Source organism: Myxocyprinus asiaticus, chromosome 24 (assembly GCF_019703515.2).
Source record: "Myxocyprinus asiaticus isolate MX2 ecotype Aquarium Trade chromosome 24, UBuf_Myxa_2, whole genome shotgun sequence".
Lineage (NCBI taxonomy): Eukaryota > Metazoa > Chordata > Actinopteri > Cypriniformes > Catostomidae > Myxocyprinus > Myxocyprinus asiaticus.
In genome coordinates, this window is record NC_059367.1 from 42,394,010 (window position 1) to 42,409,812 (window position 15,803).

At 40.1% G+C, this 15,803-nt stretch overlaps 1 protein-coding gene and 1 pseudogene across 1 annotated transcript in view; one reads left to right on the forward strand and one right to left on the reverse strand.

Moving 5' to 3' along the window:
* wdr46 (WD repeat domain 46) overlaps positions 1 to 7,277 on the forward strand; it is a 32,005-nt gene extending 24,728 nt beyond the window's left edge. The window contains exon 14 of the mRNA XM_051653813.1: positions 6,975 to 7,277. Within this exon, the coding sequence (XP_051509773.1) occupies positions 6,975 to 7,091 (117 nt within the window). The 3' untranslated portion in view covers positions 7,092 to 7,277. The remainder of the gene's footprint in view (positions 1 to 6,974) is intronic.
* A 6,268-nt stretch (positions 7,278 to 13,545) lies between these two features.
* Positions 13,546 to 14,622, reverse strand: LOC127414686 (beta-1,3-galactosyltransferase 9-like; annotated as a pseudogene).
* Between the last annotated feature and the right edge of the window lie 1,181 nt (positions 14,623 to 15,803).

A 15,803-nucleotide genomic window follows, 5' to 3' on the forward strand; every position in this document is an offset into this window, starting at 1 on the left:
CATTTAAGCAAGTGATTTTGGATTGCTTTGGTACAGGCACAGTGGTGGACGATCTAAATCATGTGGGACTACAGACAAAGAGAGGGAAAGGTTGAACATGTCCGTAAAAACACCAGCCAGTTGGTTTGCGCATGCTCTGATGACGCGGCTCGGAATGCCGTCTGGGCCCGCGGCTTTACGGATATTCACCGTCGGAAGGATCAGGTTAAATCCGTTACAGAGACGGAGTGTGAACTAACCTCTGTAGCTTCGGCCGCGAGAGCTCTCTCCGCGAGTGTGGTGTTATTTCCCTCGAAACTAGCATAAAAGTATTTAGCTCATCCGGGAGAGAGGCAGCGGTGTTCACAGCGGAGTTTTTATTCCCTTTGAATTCCGTGATGATATTAATTCCCTGCTACATGCTTCTAGAGTTGGTGGTGTTGAACTGTCCTTCAATCTTGTCCCTGTACTGGCGTTTGGCTGCTCTGATAGTTTTGTGGAGGGCATAACTGACTTGTTTATGCTCCTCCACGTTCCCAGAATTAAAAGCGGAGGTCTGCGCATTAAGTGCCGCACGAACATCGCTATTAACCCGTGGTTTCTGGTTAGGGTAGATCCGTATTGTTTTAGTTGATACAAAATCCTCTGTGCACTTTCTGCTGAAACGCGTTACGCTATCAGCGTAGACCTCGATGTCGTCATCAGAGGCAGACCGGAACATCTCCCAGTCCACATGATCAAAACGGTCTTGTAGCATAGAATCTGATTGGTCCGACAAGCACTGGATCGTTCTCAGGGCGGGTGCTTCCTGTTTCAGCTTCTGCCTGTAAGCGGGCAGAAGCAGAACGGAAGAGTGGTCCGATTTGCCAAATGGTGGGCGGGGGAGGGATTTGTAGCCATCCCCGAAGGGAGAGTAGCAATGGTCCAAAACCCGGTCCCTTCGTGTGTTGAAACCGATGTGTTGGTAGTATTTCGGTGCTATTGACTTGAAGTTGGCTTTGTTAAAGTCCCCGGTCACAATGAATGTGGCCTCAGGGTGCGCGGTTTCCTGCTTGCTTATACTCCTATACAGTTCCTCGAGTGCCTAGTCTTTGTTGGCTTGTGGGGGGGATGTACACATCTGTGATGATGATCGCTGTGAATTCCCTCAGTAGCCAGAATGGTCGACACAGAAGCATGAGAAATTCTATTCACTAAATTGCCTGTGCATTGTCTGATTTATTTGTTAACATCATTATGGTGATTGGATTTAAAACTTCCTGCTTCAAATGCAAGCAATAACTTGACTAATTTCTCATTTGAAATTTTAGTTACTTTTAATGGCTGTCACCTCTCCCCGCCCTCCTTCACACGCACTCCAAGATAGTGAATGCGGGAGACAGGAGAAGAAACTGTGGCTGTCTGAGAGATGTCAGCCAGATCTTCTGTAATACAAGCTGTCTACCTAAACCAGTGTTTCCCAACCACTGTGCCCACTAGTGTGCCATAAAAGATTGTCAGGTGTGCCATGAAAAATGATCAAATTCCTCTAAATAAATGCAGTTTTTTTCCTGTATTTTAGTGAAAGCATAGAGACGGTACAATTAAGTATATTTTCCATTACAAAGTATTTTATGCAACCAGTTTAAATATTTTGTCCATCACAACAGTATTGTTCTAACAAACTCTAGTCCGCTGTCAAACGCAACTCCTCACATGCCCACAAAATGATGCTTCATCACATTTGTAGTAAAAACGTTCAGTCAGTGAACTGAACGAATAGAATGCAACAGGTGTATTGTTTTACTCAAAGACTAAAAGCTGTTTATTTGTGCACAGGATAGAGTTACAGATGTTATGAACAGATGTGGCTTACTTGTCACGTTTCTCTTATGAAAAATAAAAAGAATATGAGAAATTGTTAGATACGATTACTAAAAGCAAATTCATTTTAAAAGTTTTAAACAAGTCCAAAAACACCGTGATACGATGTGTAGATTCTGAGGTACTGTAATCTTCATGGAGCACGATTGACATCTGAACCAGTGAATGGAGGCCGGGTGGCTGCTCTCAGGTCCTAGTGCCTGCCGGATCCAAACTCAACAACGCGATTTTGACCCGGTGTGACTTATAGTCAGGTGCGACTTTATTTCCGGAAAATACAGTAAATAAATAAATGTATTTGCTGTGCCGTTGCAAGAATTAATTTGCAAGAACAAATCTACAAATTGGAAAAGACACAAATTTGTTGTTTTTTCATTATCCAATTAGCACTCTTAGCATCTGTGACCTCATTTTACAGTGTACCTATGTTACTTGCATTTTTTGCATAGCCGAATTTCAAACATTACAAGTTCACGCCACTAAGACACACAGAAAAAGTTCTTGAAAAGGAAAACTATCGATGATGGTTATGTGGGATAGTGGTGTGCCATGGAATTTTTTAATCTTAAAAAGTGGGCCGTGGCAGAAAAAAGGTTGGGAAACACTGACCAAAACCACAAAGAGTTCATCTGCAAAAAAGCGTCCAAAAGAAAACACACAGCAGTATGTAAATTCTGCAGTGCAATGCTTACCGAGATTGCTGGGACCACGTCAAACTTTTATTGGCACTTAGCTTACCTTTCTTTATGCTTCCATTCTAAGTGTAAGTGATGCTAGCAAAGCTAGCTAGCTAATGTTAGCAATCTGCCTTTTGCTGCATTCCATTCAACTCGGAAAGTCTGATTTTCCAACTTCCTACTGGGAAAATTGCAATGGAACGCCACTTGAAGATGTAATTACAACTTAGAAAGTTGTGCGGAAATTTTAAACTGATTTCGCCGAGATGCAGGTGCGTGATGTCACAATCTTGTCGGCACCCAGGAAGATGTACAAAATAAGTGATAAACATTCACTTTTATTAAATAATATAGATAAATTAGTCAAAGTTCCTACATTACATGATATTAAAGCTTGTTTAACAAACGTTAGCAGAGTAGCAGGTGTTCAAAACATGGTAAATTATACTCTCTTTTGATATTCGTTCACCTGTAGCATAAATGCTAGCGTTGCAGATTGTTTATGAATTGGGTTATTAAGAGACATCTCTGGTGACAGTCAAACACCTGCTAAGCTAACAGGAGCATTGCAGTTTTGTTTCCTTTAACGTCATCTTCTGTGCATCTGGCATTGTAATGCCTTTAGTCGGAGATCGGAGATATCAAGTGGAATGGAACGCAGCATCTGTACCTAAACTCATCTTCACCCCTAACCCAAAGAGATTTAGTGACTATTAGCTATACATATTAGCTACCTATGTATTTGCTGTTTTTTAGGGCGCTAGTTTCAGTTGCTTGCCAGCTATTTGCCACCTAACTAAATGTGCAAGCTACCTAATTTAGTTAACATAAACGCTACACGCCGCAGTAGCGCTCCCTCACTTGGGTTAGAGAGCTAGAGATGTGACAGCAGGGAGTGGAGGCTGAGTAATGTGCCTCCACTTGTATGAAAAATTTACATTTTGAATAGGCTGCTTTGCTTATGTTTGGCATTCTTTGTTCTATTTTCTAGATTTAGCTATGTGGTTAGCAAATTGCACACATTTATACAAGGCTTGTTGTTGGTTCAAAAACAACAAAAAACTTAGTGTTTATGAAAATACAGAGAAAAGTGAAGACTTAAAAATTAATGAAATTCAAAGAATTCAAATTAATAAAATAAAGTGTCGTGATATATCTCACCAGTCTCTGTGACATCACTAGACTCTGTAAACAGCAAACAAATATGATGGGCCACGGTCTTTCATGCTTTCTGCCTGTCAATTATTTTGCACTATCTCATAATGTTGTAGTTGCAGCGGATCATTGAGGTTTAATGCCATATTCAGATTCAAAACGGTTATATTTATATAACAGCTTTTTGGTTGGTTACCAAGTTTCCTTGCATGACTAACAAAACTAAATAAACCATCTTTGCTTGACCTTTGGCCTATTTTGTTTATGATCTGAATTTTTTACATTTGAATGTGAGAGATTTGCATTTGGAGTTCTGGATTTCATGTAAAGATGAATATTTCAACCTGTAATTTTATATCTGAATTTTTACAGCTAATTCCACCTCAAAAAAATATAAATAAAATAATCTTCTGTTAAAAAATACTGATTTATAAAATTCAGTTTTGTTAAATGTCATGTTCTACATTCAAATTAGCAAATTTTAGTCATTATTCTAGCTCCATCAAGAACAACAGGAAAAGTAATGAAACTTAATTGAAAGTTCTCACAGGAAGTGAGAAACCTGCTTTTAACAAATGTAACCAGGGGCCTGTTCTTTATACATCACTTACATCTGAGCAATACATTCGAAATTATATGACTTATTCCAGATCTTCTATCCTGATAATTCTTCTTTAATGAATTCTGTTCTTCAAACACACCTGTAGATTTAATTAGGATATCTCGTTTGAGTTCATTAGTGAAAAGGGTACATGTATCAATACTCAACCATGATCAGCAATGTTGGGATTGGTTGGCAACAGACGTCATTCTCGTATAAAAAAGTCAAATCAAATATGATTAACCATATGATATATCATAATATTATATTTATTTAAATTAAGAAGTTAATTTTGTACATATTAATTTAACATATATATCACAAATTAAATTGTGTGTATATAAATTATATGCCTTTTATTTAAATTCATTTAAGTAATATCAGTCAATATACTTGAATAAAAGCATCAAAACAATCAGCGTAGACTTATCCTTACCACCGGCTGAAAAAAGAGAATTTTAGAAGACTATATGTAATTTCTAGACTTCCTGAAGAGAAAAAGAAACCACCAAAGTGGCCAAAATAAAGAGAGAGCTTTAGATCGGACAAGTTCTAAAAAGGGTAATTTCATGAGGAATCAAATTTTCTTGATCTTTTGACATATATGAGGTCATTGTACTATAAAAACATACTGTAAGTTTCAGAACTCGAAACTTCCTCCTCACAGTAAAAAGACCATTTGCTGAAAACAAACTGCCAAAAGAACTCGTTCTCTACTTCCTCCAGATTTTAATGCCACACAATGGTAGACATTTGCATCTGACCCCCTCCACAACAACACATCAACACCTACTTTACCTTTAATCACTTGAGGACCCAGCAGTGGTGAGCAGTAAAATGGCAAGAAGAAAGCCAGTCTGGGTAGCTCACCGAGTATTGATGCTGACTACCACCCCTGGAGTCGCGGGTTTGAATCCAGGGTGTGCTGAGTGACTCCAGCCAGGTCTCCTAAGCAACCAAATTGAGTCACAAGAGATAACCTCCTCATGGTCGCAATTAGTGGTTCTCGCTCCCAATGGGGGGTGTGGTACGTTGTGCGTGGATCGTGGAGAGTAGCATGAGCTTCCACATGCTGTGAGTCTCCATGGTGTCATGCACAACAAGCCACATGATAAGATGCGTGGATTGACTGTCTGCGCAACTAAGACATGTCCTCCACCACCCAGATTGAGGTGAGTAACCGCGCCACCACGAGGACCTACTAAGTAGTGGGAATTGGGCATTCCAAATTGGGGAGCAAAGGGGATAACTAAAAAAAAGAGAGCCAATCAGAACAGTGGCTGATTACAGTCAAGTCTTAAAGGAGAAGCAGCACTAAAACAGAGCGTTTCTGACAGAGGTTCAGAATGAGGGTGGAAAATGATCATGTTTAACAAATATATGACTAATATATTTACTAGTATTATAAGTGAACCTCAAGGAAAATATTAAAATCATAAAAAGACATGTTATGACCTCTTTAATACATTTAATGTAAAACTGTGACCATATTTTCAATTTCATTGTGTACTTATTTATTTTTTTAACAGCTTTTTTTCCCCAGAGATGTTCATTGTCTCAGATGAACAAATAATTTAAGGGTGTGTTCACACTTTGCGGGTTTGGTTCGATTAAAACGAACTCTGGTGCGATTGCTCGGTTAGTGCGGTTCATTTGAACAAGTGAGAACGCTGCCATCCGAACCTTGGTGCGCACTAAACAAGCGGACCGAGACCACCTGAATAGTGGGTCTCGGTCCGCTTCCAAACGATCTCTAGTGCGGTTCGATTGATATATGAATGCAGCATGGACCAAAGACATCTAAACGGACCAATAACAGGAAGTAATTTGCCTAATACTGACCTCAGGCATACCTGGTTCTTCTCATCATAGGAGCCATGTTGCCCATTACAGTTCGGTACAGGCGTCGGAACCGCCGTCAGCCGTCCTTGCAGCATACCTTCGTTTGTGTGTGCAACGGAGGAATTTCTGGTGCTGTTTTGACTCCTTAGCACATTTTATTAGCTCTTCGTTTGTTCTCAGCTGGTAAAAATACCACCATATATACATATATAAATCTAACGAGCGCATTTAGCCCAGTAGCCAGCATTGTTTTCGATGTTCGGCAAGTTCTGTCACAAAATATACGTCAAAAAAGCTGTCCAATCAGGTTGTGACTTTTTGCTGAAGCCTTTTGTTTCATATCTTTAGGTTCGGTGTTAAAAATGCCAGTATGAACGCTAAGCGAACCAGGACTAAATGTATCATTTTCTTTTTTGGTCCAGACCAAGAGAACCGAACTACAAGTGTGAACACACCCTAATTGTATAGTGATAGAGGTCGCACAATGACATAAAAGCTTTCTTTAAAAAGTCTGCATTTTTACCTGGCTGGGAAACAATGAAAATCACGATGGATTACTTTTTATGTTAGAGAGCCAGGTACTTTTTTCTAATGGCAAGGCGGACAGTGTTCCTTACTAAGTTCTCTGCGGCTTTAGAGTGCACAAACAACTGAGGCAAATGCAGACTGAGTTCATGCACGGCTCAGACGAGTTGTAGCTTTATAATGTAAGGCTCCAATTAATTTATGACACAAATGATTCCCTTATCACTAAAGCGGTACCTTTCGATGAGTAAAATGGGGTCGGCCTATTATTATTTACAATATTATTTTAAAAGATCATTGCCTCTGCTTCATTGTCTGTTGTTGTTCTGCAGGATGTAATTCGACAGACAGTAGAAGAGCAAATGGAGAGAGAGAAGCAGCTGAAGGAGAAGTCCAGCAAGAGCCTAGGTTTGAGCAAGGAATCAACACTTGACCGTTTCAGGAAGTAGGGCAAAAATCACGGACTGTTCAAAAATACCACTGCTGTGAACTTTCAAAAGAGGAGAACATGCTCAGTTTGAAGATGCCGATGTATAATGGAATTTTTATAACAAATTTCTTTTGTTGTTCCATGACTGTGTACACTCACAAAGCTTTGCATGTTTAATAAAATATGGATAAAATCTATAAGAAATTTGTACATCAATTGTGTTTATCTTTAAAGACCCCATGAATTTTTATTTGACATGCAGTTTTCTATCCTGTTGTAATTTATATTTTTATACTTTTTAAATTCCACTTAGTGTCTGTGTATAAATAGTCAATGAGTTTGTTAGCTCTCATGTGGATGCACTGAGCAGGCTAGATACTGAGCCATGGGGAGCAGAAAAGAACTGTCAAAAGACCTGTGTAACGAGGTAATGGAACTTTATAAAGATGGAAAAGGATATAAAAAGATATCCAAAGCCTTGAAAATGCCAGTCAGTACTGTTCAATCACTTATTAAGAAGTGGAAAATCCGGGGATCTCTTGATACCAAGCCAAGGTCAGGTAGACCAAGAAAGATTTCAGCCACAACTGCCAGAAGAATTGTTCGGGAAAAAAAACCCACAGGTAACCTCAGGAGAAATACAGACTGCTCTGGAATAAGACGGTGTGGTTGTTCCACACACCATCTTTTTCCAGAGCAGCATGTATTTCTCCTGAGGTTACCTGTGGGTTTTTCTTTGTATCCCGAACAATTCTTCTGGCAGATGCGGCTGAAATCTTTCTTGGTCTACCTGGCCTTGGCTTGGTATCAAGAGTCTCTGAATTTTCCACTTAAGTGATTGAACAGTACTGACTGGCATCTATTTGAGATAGACCGATCTCAAAACTCCCATTTATGTCAAAAATACTAGAAAAGGTAGTGTCCTCCGAACTGTTAATTTTTTACAGAGAAATTGTATCTTTGAAGAATTTCAGTCATGATTTAGGCCCCATCATAGCAAAGAGACTGCACTTATCAGAGTTACAACTGACTTGCACTTATCATCTGATCGCGGCTGCATTTCTCTTCTAGTGCTTTTAGATCTTAGTGCTACCTTCGATATGATAGATCACAACATCTTCTTGGATAGGTTTGAGAATTATGTTGGAATTTGTGGACAGGAATTAGCTTGGTTTAGGTCTTATTTATCAACCGCTACCGCTTTGTTTGTGTAAACAAGGAAATTTCAAATCAAGGAGAAGTGAATTATGTAGTGCTGCAGGGCTCAGTATTAGGTCCTCTGCTTTTCTTCTTGAATGTGCTTCCTCTGGGAGACATTAACAGGAACCATGGAATTAGTTTTCACTGTTATGCCAAACATCTCAAAATGCTAGAATATAATTTCTCTCGATGGATGTTCTGTTACAACATTTAAGAACTTTGAAAATCACAGACAAGTGTGAAGAGTTTTCACACAAACAGTTTGCAAGAATAGTGTTGCATATGTGAAGTTGAACGCAGCAAATGATCTCCGACCAGCTCTGGCTGGTGGGCAAAAATTTTCATTTCATACACTGCTTACAAAGCTTTGAATGGTCTAGCTCCACAGTACTTAAGTGGCCTTCTATCATGCTATAATACATCATGTTCACTACTATCACAAAATTCCGGCCTGTTAATAATACCTAGAATATCAAAATCCACAAAAGGAGGTATATCCTTTTCCTATTTGTCTTCTAAACTATGGAATAGCTTTCCTGGCATTGTTCGGGACTCAGACACTGTCTCAGTTTAAGCCTAGACTAAAGACTCATCTTTTCTGGCATGGATACACCTAATTTATACCTCAACTCATAGTTATGCTGCAAAAGTCAGGTCTGCCAGAACCAGAAACACTTCTCATATTCTATAATCCTGTTTTAAAGTGAATGGCATCTACGCTTATGTTATTCTACAGTATTTGTTTCCCTGTCAGCCTGCCAGATCCAGCTCCTATCCAGCCCGATGTCCCACTCTTGTTGCTATGAGTCGCTAAACGATGACTACTAACTGCTGCCAGTGACAACCAGACAGCAAGGGGCACATTGATGATCACTGTCTGCATCATCTTCACTGTTAACCCTAATTCTCAAAATATTTAATTGTTTTGAGTAGGGAAAAATTTAATCATACAAATTAGTTCAAATAAATTTACCTTGATGAGTATTTAGAACTTTTTCTTTTGAGTTCAGACAACTTTGAACCTTTTAAGTAACCTGAAATGTTCGACAGGGAGAGTAAATGTTAAAGTTAAGCATTATAAAATGTTTTTTGCAATATGAATGTAAAGGGGGTTACTTGTTAGAGTTTAATGTTTTGTTGTGTTATTTAAAAGATTTTCTGTTGTGTTAAAGTTTTGGGGCATAACCATTATTGTGAATAGTGGAGCTTGAGCTTAGGTTGAGAAATTTAAGATTGTTCTACAATATATTACTTTACCCATACAGCAATTGCTATGCTAATCAAAACATAGTGTTATTAACATAGTTACTCACCTCAATCCAGGTGGTGGAGGACAAGTCTCTGTTGCCTCCGCTTCTGAGATATTCAATCCACACATCTTATCACGTGGCTCGTTGTGCATGACACCGTGGAGACTTGCAGCATGCGGAGACTCATGCTACTCTCCGCGATCCATGCACAACTTACCACGTGCCCCATTGAGAGTGAGAACCATTAATCACGACCACGAGGAGGTTACCCCATGTGACTACCCTCCCTAGCAACCGGGCCAATTTTGTTGCTTAGGAGACCTGGCTGGAGTCACTGCATTTTTCTATTTTAATCGTTTATTTTTCATTACAAATGATATTATCAGCATAACAGTTTGAGTGAAAGATTTGAGCAAAACCCGCATGTGAAAAATCAAATTTCATATGTTGTGAAAGTACTTTAATGAAAGAAAACCTGTCCTTTTGTACAAAATGAGTCAACACAGTTATTGTCACAAATTAGCTTATTTGATTACTGATCATGAAATTGTGTAGAAAAAAATATTTATATTATGCTATACATTTTTCAAAATAATGCAGAGCTGGGTAATCACTAGCACTCAAGCAACAGCGAGAGAGGAGCAGGCTATTTTATTTATATGGAGTTTTTCGCACCTGCATTCCAATCTACATCTTGATGTAATGCTTCCTCATGATCACGCAGCGTGTTTCATCAGCTGAATGGAAGACTAACACTATTAAAGTGTGATGAGACTCCTGGCTCCACTTTTGCTAGAAGTTTATATGGAATCATTAAAGAATGGAAAGCCTCCGCCAACCATGACACAAGCCCGGATCAGTCTGATTCTTAAAAACAACAAAGATCCAAGTGAGTGTAAGAATTACCATCCAATTTCCCTGATCCAGCTAGACCTTAAAATATTGTCAAAAATTTTGGCTAACCGATTAAGTTATGACATCTCTTATACATATAGATCAGGTGGGGTTTATTCAGGGCTGCAGCTCTTCTGATAACATTAGGCCTCTCATTAATATAATGTGGTCAGGGGGAATGATCAGACTCCGGTTGCTGCCATCTCACTTGATGCTGAAAAGGCATTTTATATGGTAGAATGGGATTATCTTTTTACGTTTTTGGAAATGTATGGGTTCTGGAATACTTTTATTGAGTGAATTAAGTTACTTTATGTACACACGGTAGCAGTGGTACAAACAAATGGATTAATTTCAGATTATTTTACTCTGGATAGAGGAACCGGCAGGGTTGCCCTCTTTCCCCATTATTGTTCTGTCTTGCCCTGGAACCATTAGCAGCTGTGATAAGAAAGGAGGAGGATTTTCCAGGAGTGGTGGCAGGAGGTATGGCACATAAGCGTTTGCTTTATGCAGATTACATTTTATTATTCGTCTCCGACCCTAGTAGATCTATGCCTTGCCTCCACAGAATTATTCATTCCTTTTCTAAGTTCTCAAGATACAGAGTTAATTGGTCTAAATCCAAAGCTTTGGCTCTGACAGCGTATTGCCCTGTAACAGATTTTCAGCCAGGCACTTTCCAGTGGCCCAAGCAGGGCATTAAGTATTTGGGCATTTTATTTCCATCATGTTGGAGTGATTTAATTAGTTAATTTTGACCCTTTAATAAAAAGGATTTCGAGTGATGTGGACAGGTGGGCTTTACATTTGTCTATGATTGGGAAGGTTAATGTTAGAAAAATGTATTTCAAAATTCAACTACTTACTGCAGTCTCTCCCCATTGAAGTTCCCCTCATTTATTTTAAACAATTTTATAGTATAGCCAAATCCTTTATTTAGAATGGTAAACGTCCTCGGATGCATTTTAATAAGTTACACAGGCCAGTTGACAAAGGTTGTTAAGGTCTCCCCAAGATTTTATTTTACTATTATGCTTTTGGTCTCCCACCGGAGAGGGCCTCTCCATGGTTTTGCATTGAACAAGAGGCCCTTGCCCCTATTTCACCATTACAAAGTCTTTCTACCAAATTGCCCAGAAAGGTAAAATCTCATCCCATCATTTCGCACTTGAAATCAGTGTGGTCAAAGGTTTCCCGCATGTTCAATTCGGATATTTAGCTGAATGTTGCCTCCAGCATATGGTTGAACCATAAATTACACATTGATAAGTCCCCCTTTTGCTGGACGTGGATTGAGAGGGGTGTTGCTATGCTTGGAGACATATACAAAAACGTTTTGAGTATTAAGATCTTTTGATAATATTATACAGCAATTTGGGATTCCGAGGTCTCAATTCTTCAGATATTTACAGTTGCGCCATTTATTATGTACTGACTTTGGAAGTAGTGTAAAGCCCCCTGAAGCGGCGGACACCCGTAGTGTGGTGATTGCTGCTTTTGGGAAAGGTCATGAAGCATCGGTGTACTATTCTTTGCTGATTCAGAGTCTTGGCGACAGAGCTTTATCATCTCTCATGGGGTTATGGGAAAGGATTTGAACGTGGCACTGGAGGATGGGGAGAGGGGAAAGGATTCTAAAAAATGTCACAGCATTTTCTTGTTCCCTGACTTTGCGAATTCAACAAGAGAGAAACGTGATCAATTCAAGGAATGCAAGAAACTCTTACATCAATGGAAGATCACTTTTGCACTGATGGTTCCAGCCAAACTGAGAATATATACTAAGGATGGCTGCAAAATATTTACATGTCCACATCAAGCATTGTCTTTCATAGAGACAATGGGGTGAGTAAGCCATTTGGTGTTTCTTACATCGCCCCCAATTGAGCTTGACTTGCTGAACATACACTTGACTGTCTGAGGAAGCTGGGCGCAATTTTGTTTCTTTTTGTGATGGTTCCGCCTAGCGGCTGAAGTTTGTTTTGTGTAGTAACACTCCTTCAAGAAACTCTTGCATCGATGGAGGACCACTTTTGCACTGATGTTTCCGGCCAAATTGAGAATAGATACTAAGCATGGCTGCAAAATATTTACATGCCCACATCAACCAATGTCTTTCATAAAATCAGTGGACTGAGGAAGTCATGGTGTGTTTCTCACGTTGCTCCCAAGTGAGCTTGTCTTGCTGAACATACACTTGACTGTCCAAGGAAGCTGGGCGCCTTTCTTCTTTCTTTTTGTGCTGGTTCCGCCTAGCATCTGAAGTTTGTTTTGTGGAATAACACTCCTTCGGCACAGTTGTGGATGAATCTGCTTGTTCTTTGTGCTTATGCCTTCTATTGGCTGGAGTTTGTTTTGTGGAATAACACTCCTTTGGGACAGTTGTGGATGAATCTGCTCGTTCTTTGTGCTTATGCCTCCTATTGGCTGGAGTTTATTTTGTGGAGTATTTTTTGCAGGACATTGGAAGGATTAGGTCATCTGCTGCACTCATAAACAGCGGCTTACTGAACATTCGTTTGACTGTCCGAGGACTCTGAACGGATTTTTTTTTTGTGTGTGTGTGCTGGTTCCGCTAACGGCTGGAGCTTGTTTTGTGGAGGAACACACCTTTGATACAGTTTTGTGAATGAATCTACACGTTCTTTGTGTTTATTCTGCCTATTGGCTGGAGTTTGTTTTATAGATTATTTTCTGTTATGTAATTGTGTCTCACAAAATTTGTATAGGAGCACCAGACTTGAGCAATCTGACGGCAAATGTTGTTGCGGGGGCTCTCGTAGGCGTACATGGACTGTTTGAGTTTAGAGGGATGGACGCCGGTTGGCACTGTCGTGGGGTTTTCCAAAACACGCTGCGTGATCATCAGGAAGGATTACATCAAGATGTAGATTGGAATGTAGGTGCAGAATTTCATATGTATAAAATAGTCTACTCCTCTCTCGCCATTGCTGGCGTGCCAGTGATTACCCCTCTGTGTGCCAATGCTGGCACGCGTGCCATAGGTTACTGACCTCTGGACAACACTGTCTTAAAATGGAATACATAGTTTATAGATTAATGCCAATCCAAAAATTTTGAAGCCATTTTTGTCAGTTTCAGTATTGCAGTAGTTACTCTGTTCTTTTATGAGTCTTTCCCCAACAGTGTCCCAAGAAGTGCTCGTACTTTACAAACACCAAGTGAAGTATGCGCACCCAACCACGAACATGGGGCTGTGGAGTGCATCTCCGTCCAGTAATGTACCATGTTCTGTGGCTTAGTATGGTGGACAGACACCATAGTTTGGTAGCAGCAGCAACTGTACAGCACAGGGGGTCCTCCAGAGAAGAATGGAGAGTGGGTGGGCGTAATGCCCGCTGTGTGGGCACATATACCCACAAATACATCCTCAGGGGGCAACAGTCTGGGTAAGGTTATGGCAACAGCTGCTAGCAACAGCTTCAGCAATGTTGGCCGAGAAAGCACATATGCCATCCCAATGCAATAATCAGGAAAAACCGTGCCAGTGTACGCTGGTTCTGAAAGGTAGTGCTTGCTGTCCATGTTGCGATCTGGTGCGACCCCCATGTGAACCTGGCCCAGATAAAGGTCTACAAGACCGTTCTCTGCCATTTCAAAGCTGAAGTTGAGATATTGCAGAAGTACGCTAGGGTTGAACATTACATCGTCATCTACTTTAGCCAGATAGTGCGCTTGTGGACAGAAACGGTGAGCCCAGCCCAACATCGAGAGCGTTTTGAGTGTCAAGTTGCCATAGGTGTCAATGAATCAACCTTGTATCAGGTCCCCGTGCTCCTTTGACTCTACCACCAGTTCTTTGCCAAGAACTGGGTCCAATGGCTGACCTACCATGAAGAGGATCATGACTCGATGGCCCCTCACTTGTACCTCCCCACCCCAGGTGTCACGAATAGCCTGGCGAGTCTTTCTGTTGGCAGGAGCAGTTGCCACGAAAGTGATGAGGTAGGGTTTGGCACGTTGGCATACGTGGGTTATGGGCATGAGCAGGTACTGCTCGGAATGGGTTGGATGGATAGCTGAGGAAGGAGCACTCCATGAGGACCTTCAGCTCTGATCATACCCAGATAGGGTTACCCACAATTCAATAACATCAAAGAAGAGTAAGGCAGGCAGGGAGCCACAGAAGACTATAATGCAGAGATAATGGAAAAACCCTAAATGGCCTCTTTGATTCCCCATATGACCCTTATAGGCCCTAAAACTTTCGAGTATCGAAAACTTTGTCACTCTTGCATTTTTGAGTATGATTGATTACATGGAAGGTGTCAAATTAGATCCAGTGGGGGCCACTGCAGAGACGGCAAGGGCATCACAGGTGCCCAGTTCTGCTTTGCTCTGCACCAGTGCACTGCCATCTGCAATGGGAAAATGAGATTAACAGTTTAGATTTAAAATGACCTCTCTTCTCTGTTTTTTACACTTTAAATGCACATCTAATATGCAAATAGAATAATGACAATAAAATTTAAAGTGCTGCTCTCATTTTCTATTAGATACTGTATCTCATACTGATACAAAAATAGAATAAGTGATTGATGATTTTACTCAATCATGCCCGGATATTATTTTGATTAGCACAAAAAAAATGTTTTTTTATTATTTTCTTAAAAAAAAAGTACAAATCTGGATTACAGTGAGGCACTTACAATGGAAGTCAGTGGGGCCAATCCGTAAACGTTAAAATTCTCAAAATTTCAAAAAGTATAGCCACAAACAATATGTGTGTAAACACAATTTTAGTGAGAAAAAATCACTTACTAACTGTGACAAGGAGGAGAGCGTGGCCGGCCTGTGATGGTGCACGGCCGGTGCTGAATCAGCTGATCAGCAGGAGAGCGATATAAAGGGGAGCCGGAGGCACCAGTTCGAGAGAGAATGAGAGAGAGATGCATGCGGCCGTGCTGCATGTGTGTCTGTGTCCTTATGTTTTATGTTGTTTTAAGTTTATTTATATCGTTAAAGTTTATGTTGACTGTTCAGCCAGTTCCCGCCTCCTCCTTGCCCATTCTGATACTGTTACACTAACCTTTTCTTTGTAAAGTTATAGCCAATTTTACAACTTCGTTGCTGTTACGACATAACAACGTAAACCCTAAAATGACTGTAAAAGCAGCTATTTAAACAACTTTACAGCTAAAATAAATTAAAATACATTTTAACAGAAGAATTAATGTAAGTGCTTTTAAAAAAATTATAAGCTTCACATTTCTGCCTTTAAACCATCCAAAAATGGACCCCATTGACTTCCATTGTAAGTGCCTCACTGTAACCTCCATTTTTGCTCCCTTTTGTTTTTTTTAAGAAAAGGAGGGATGATTATTATTTTTGTGCTAATCAACATTATGCTACAAATGCTGTCG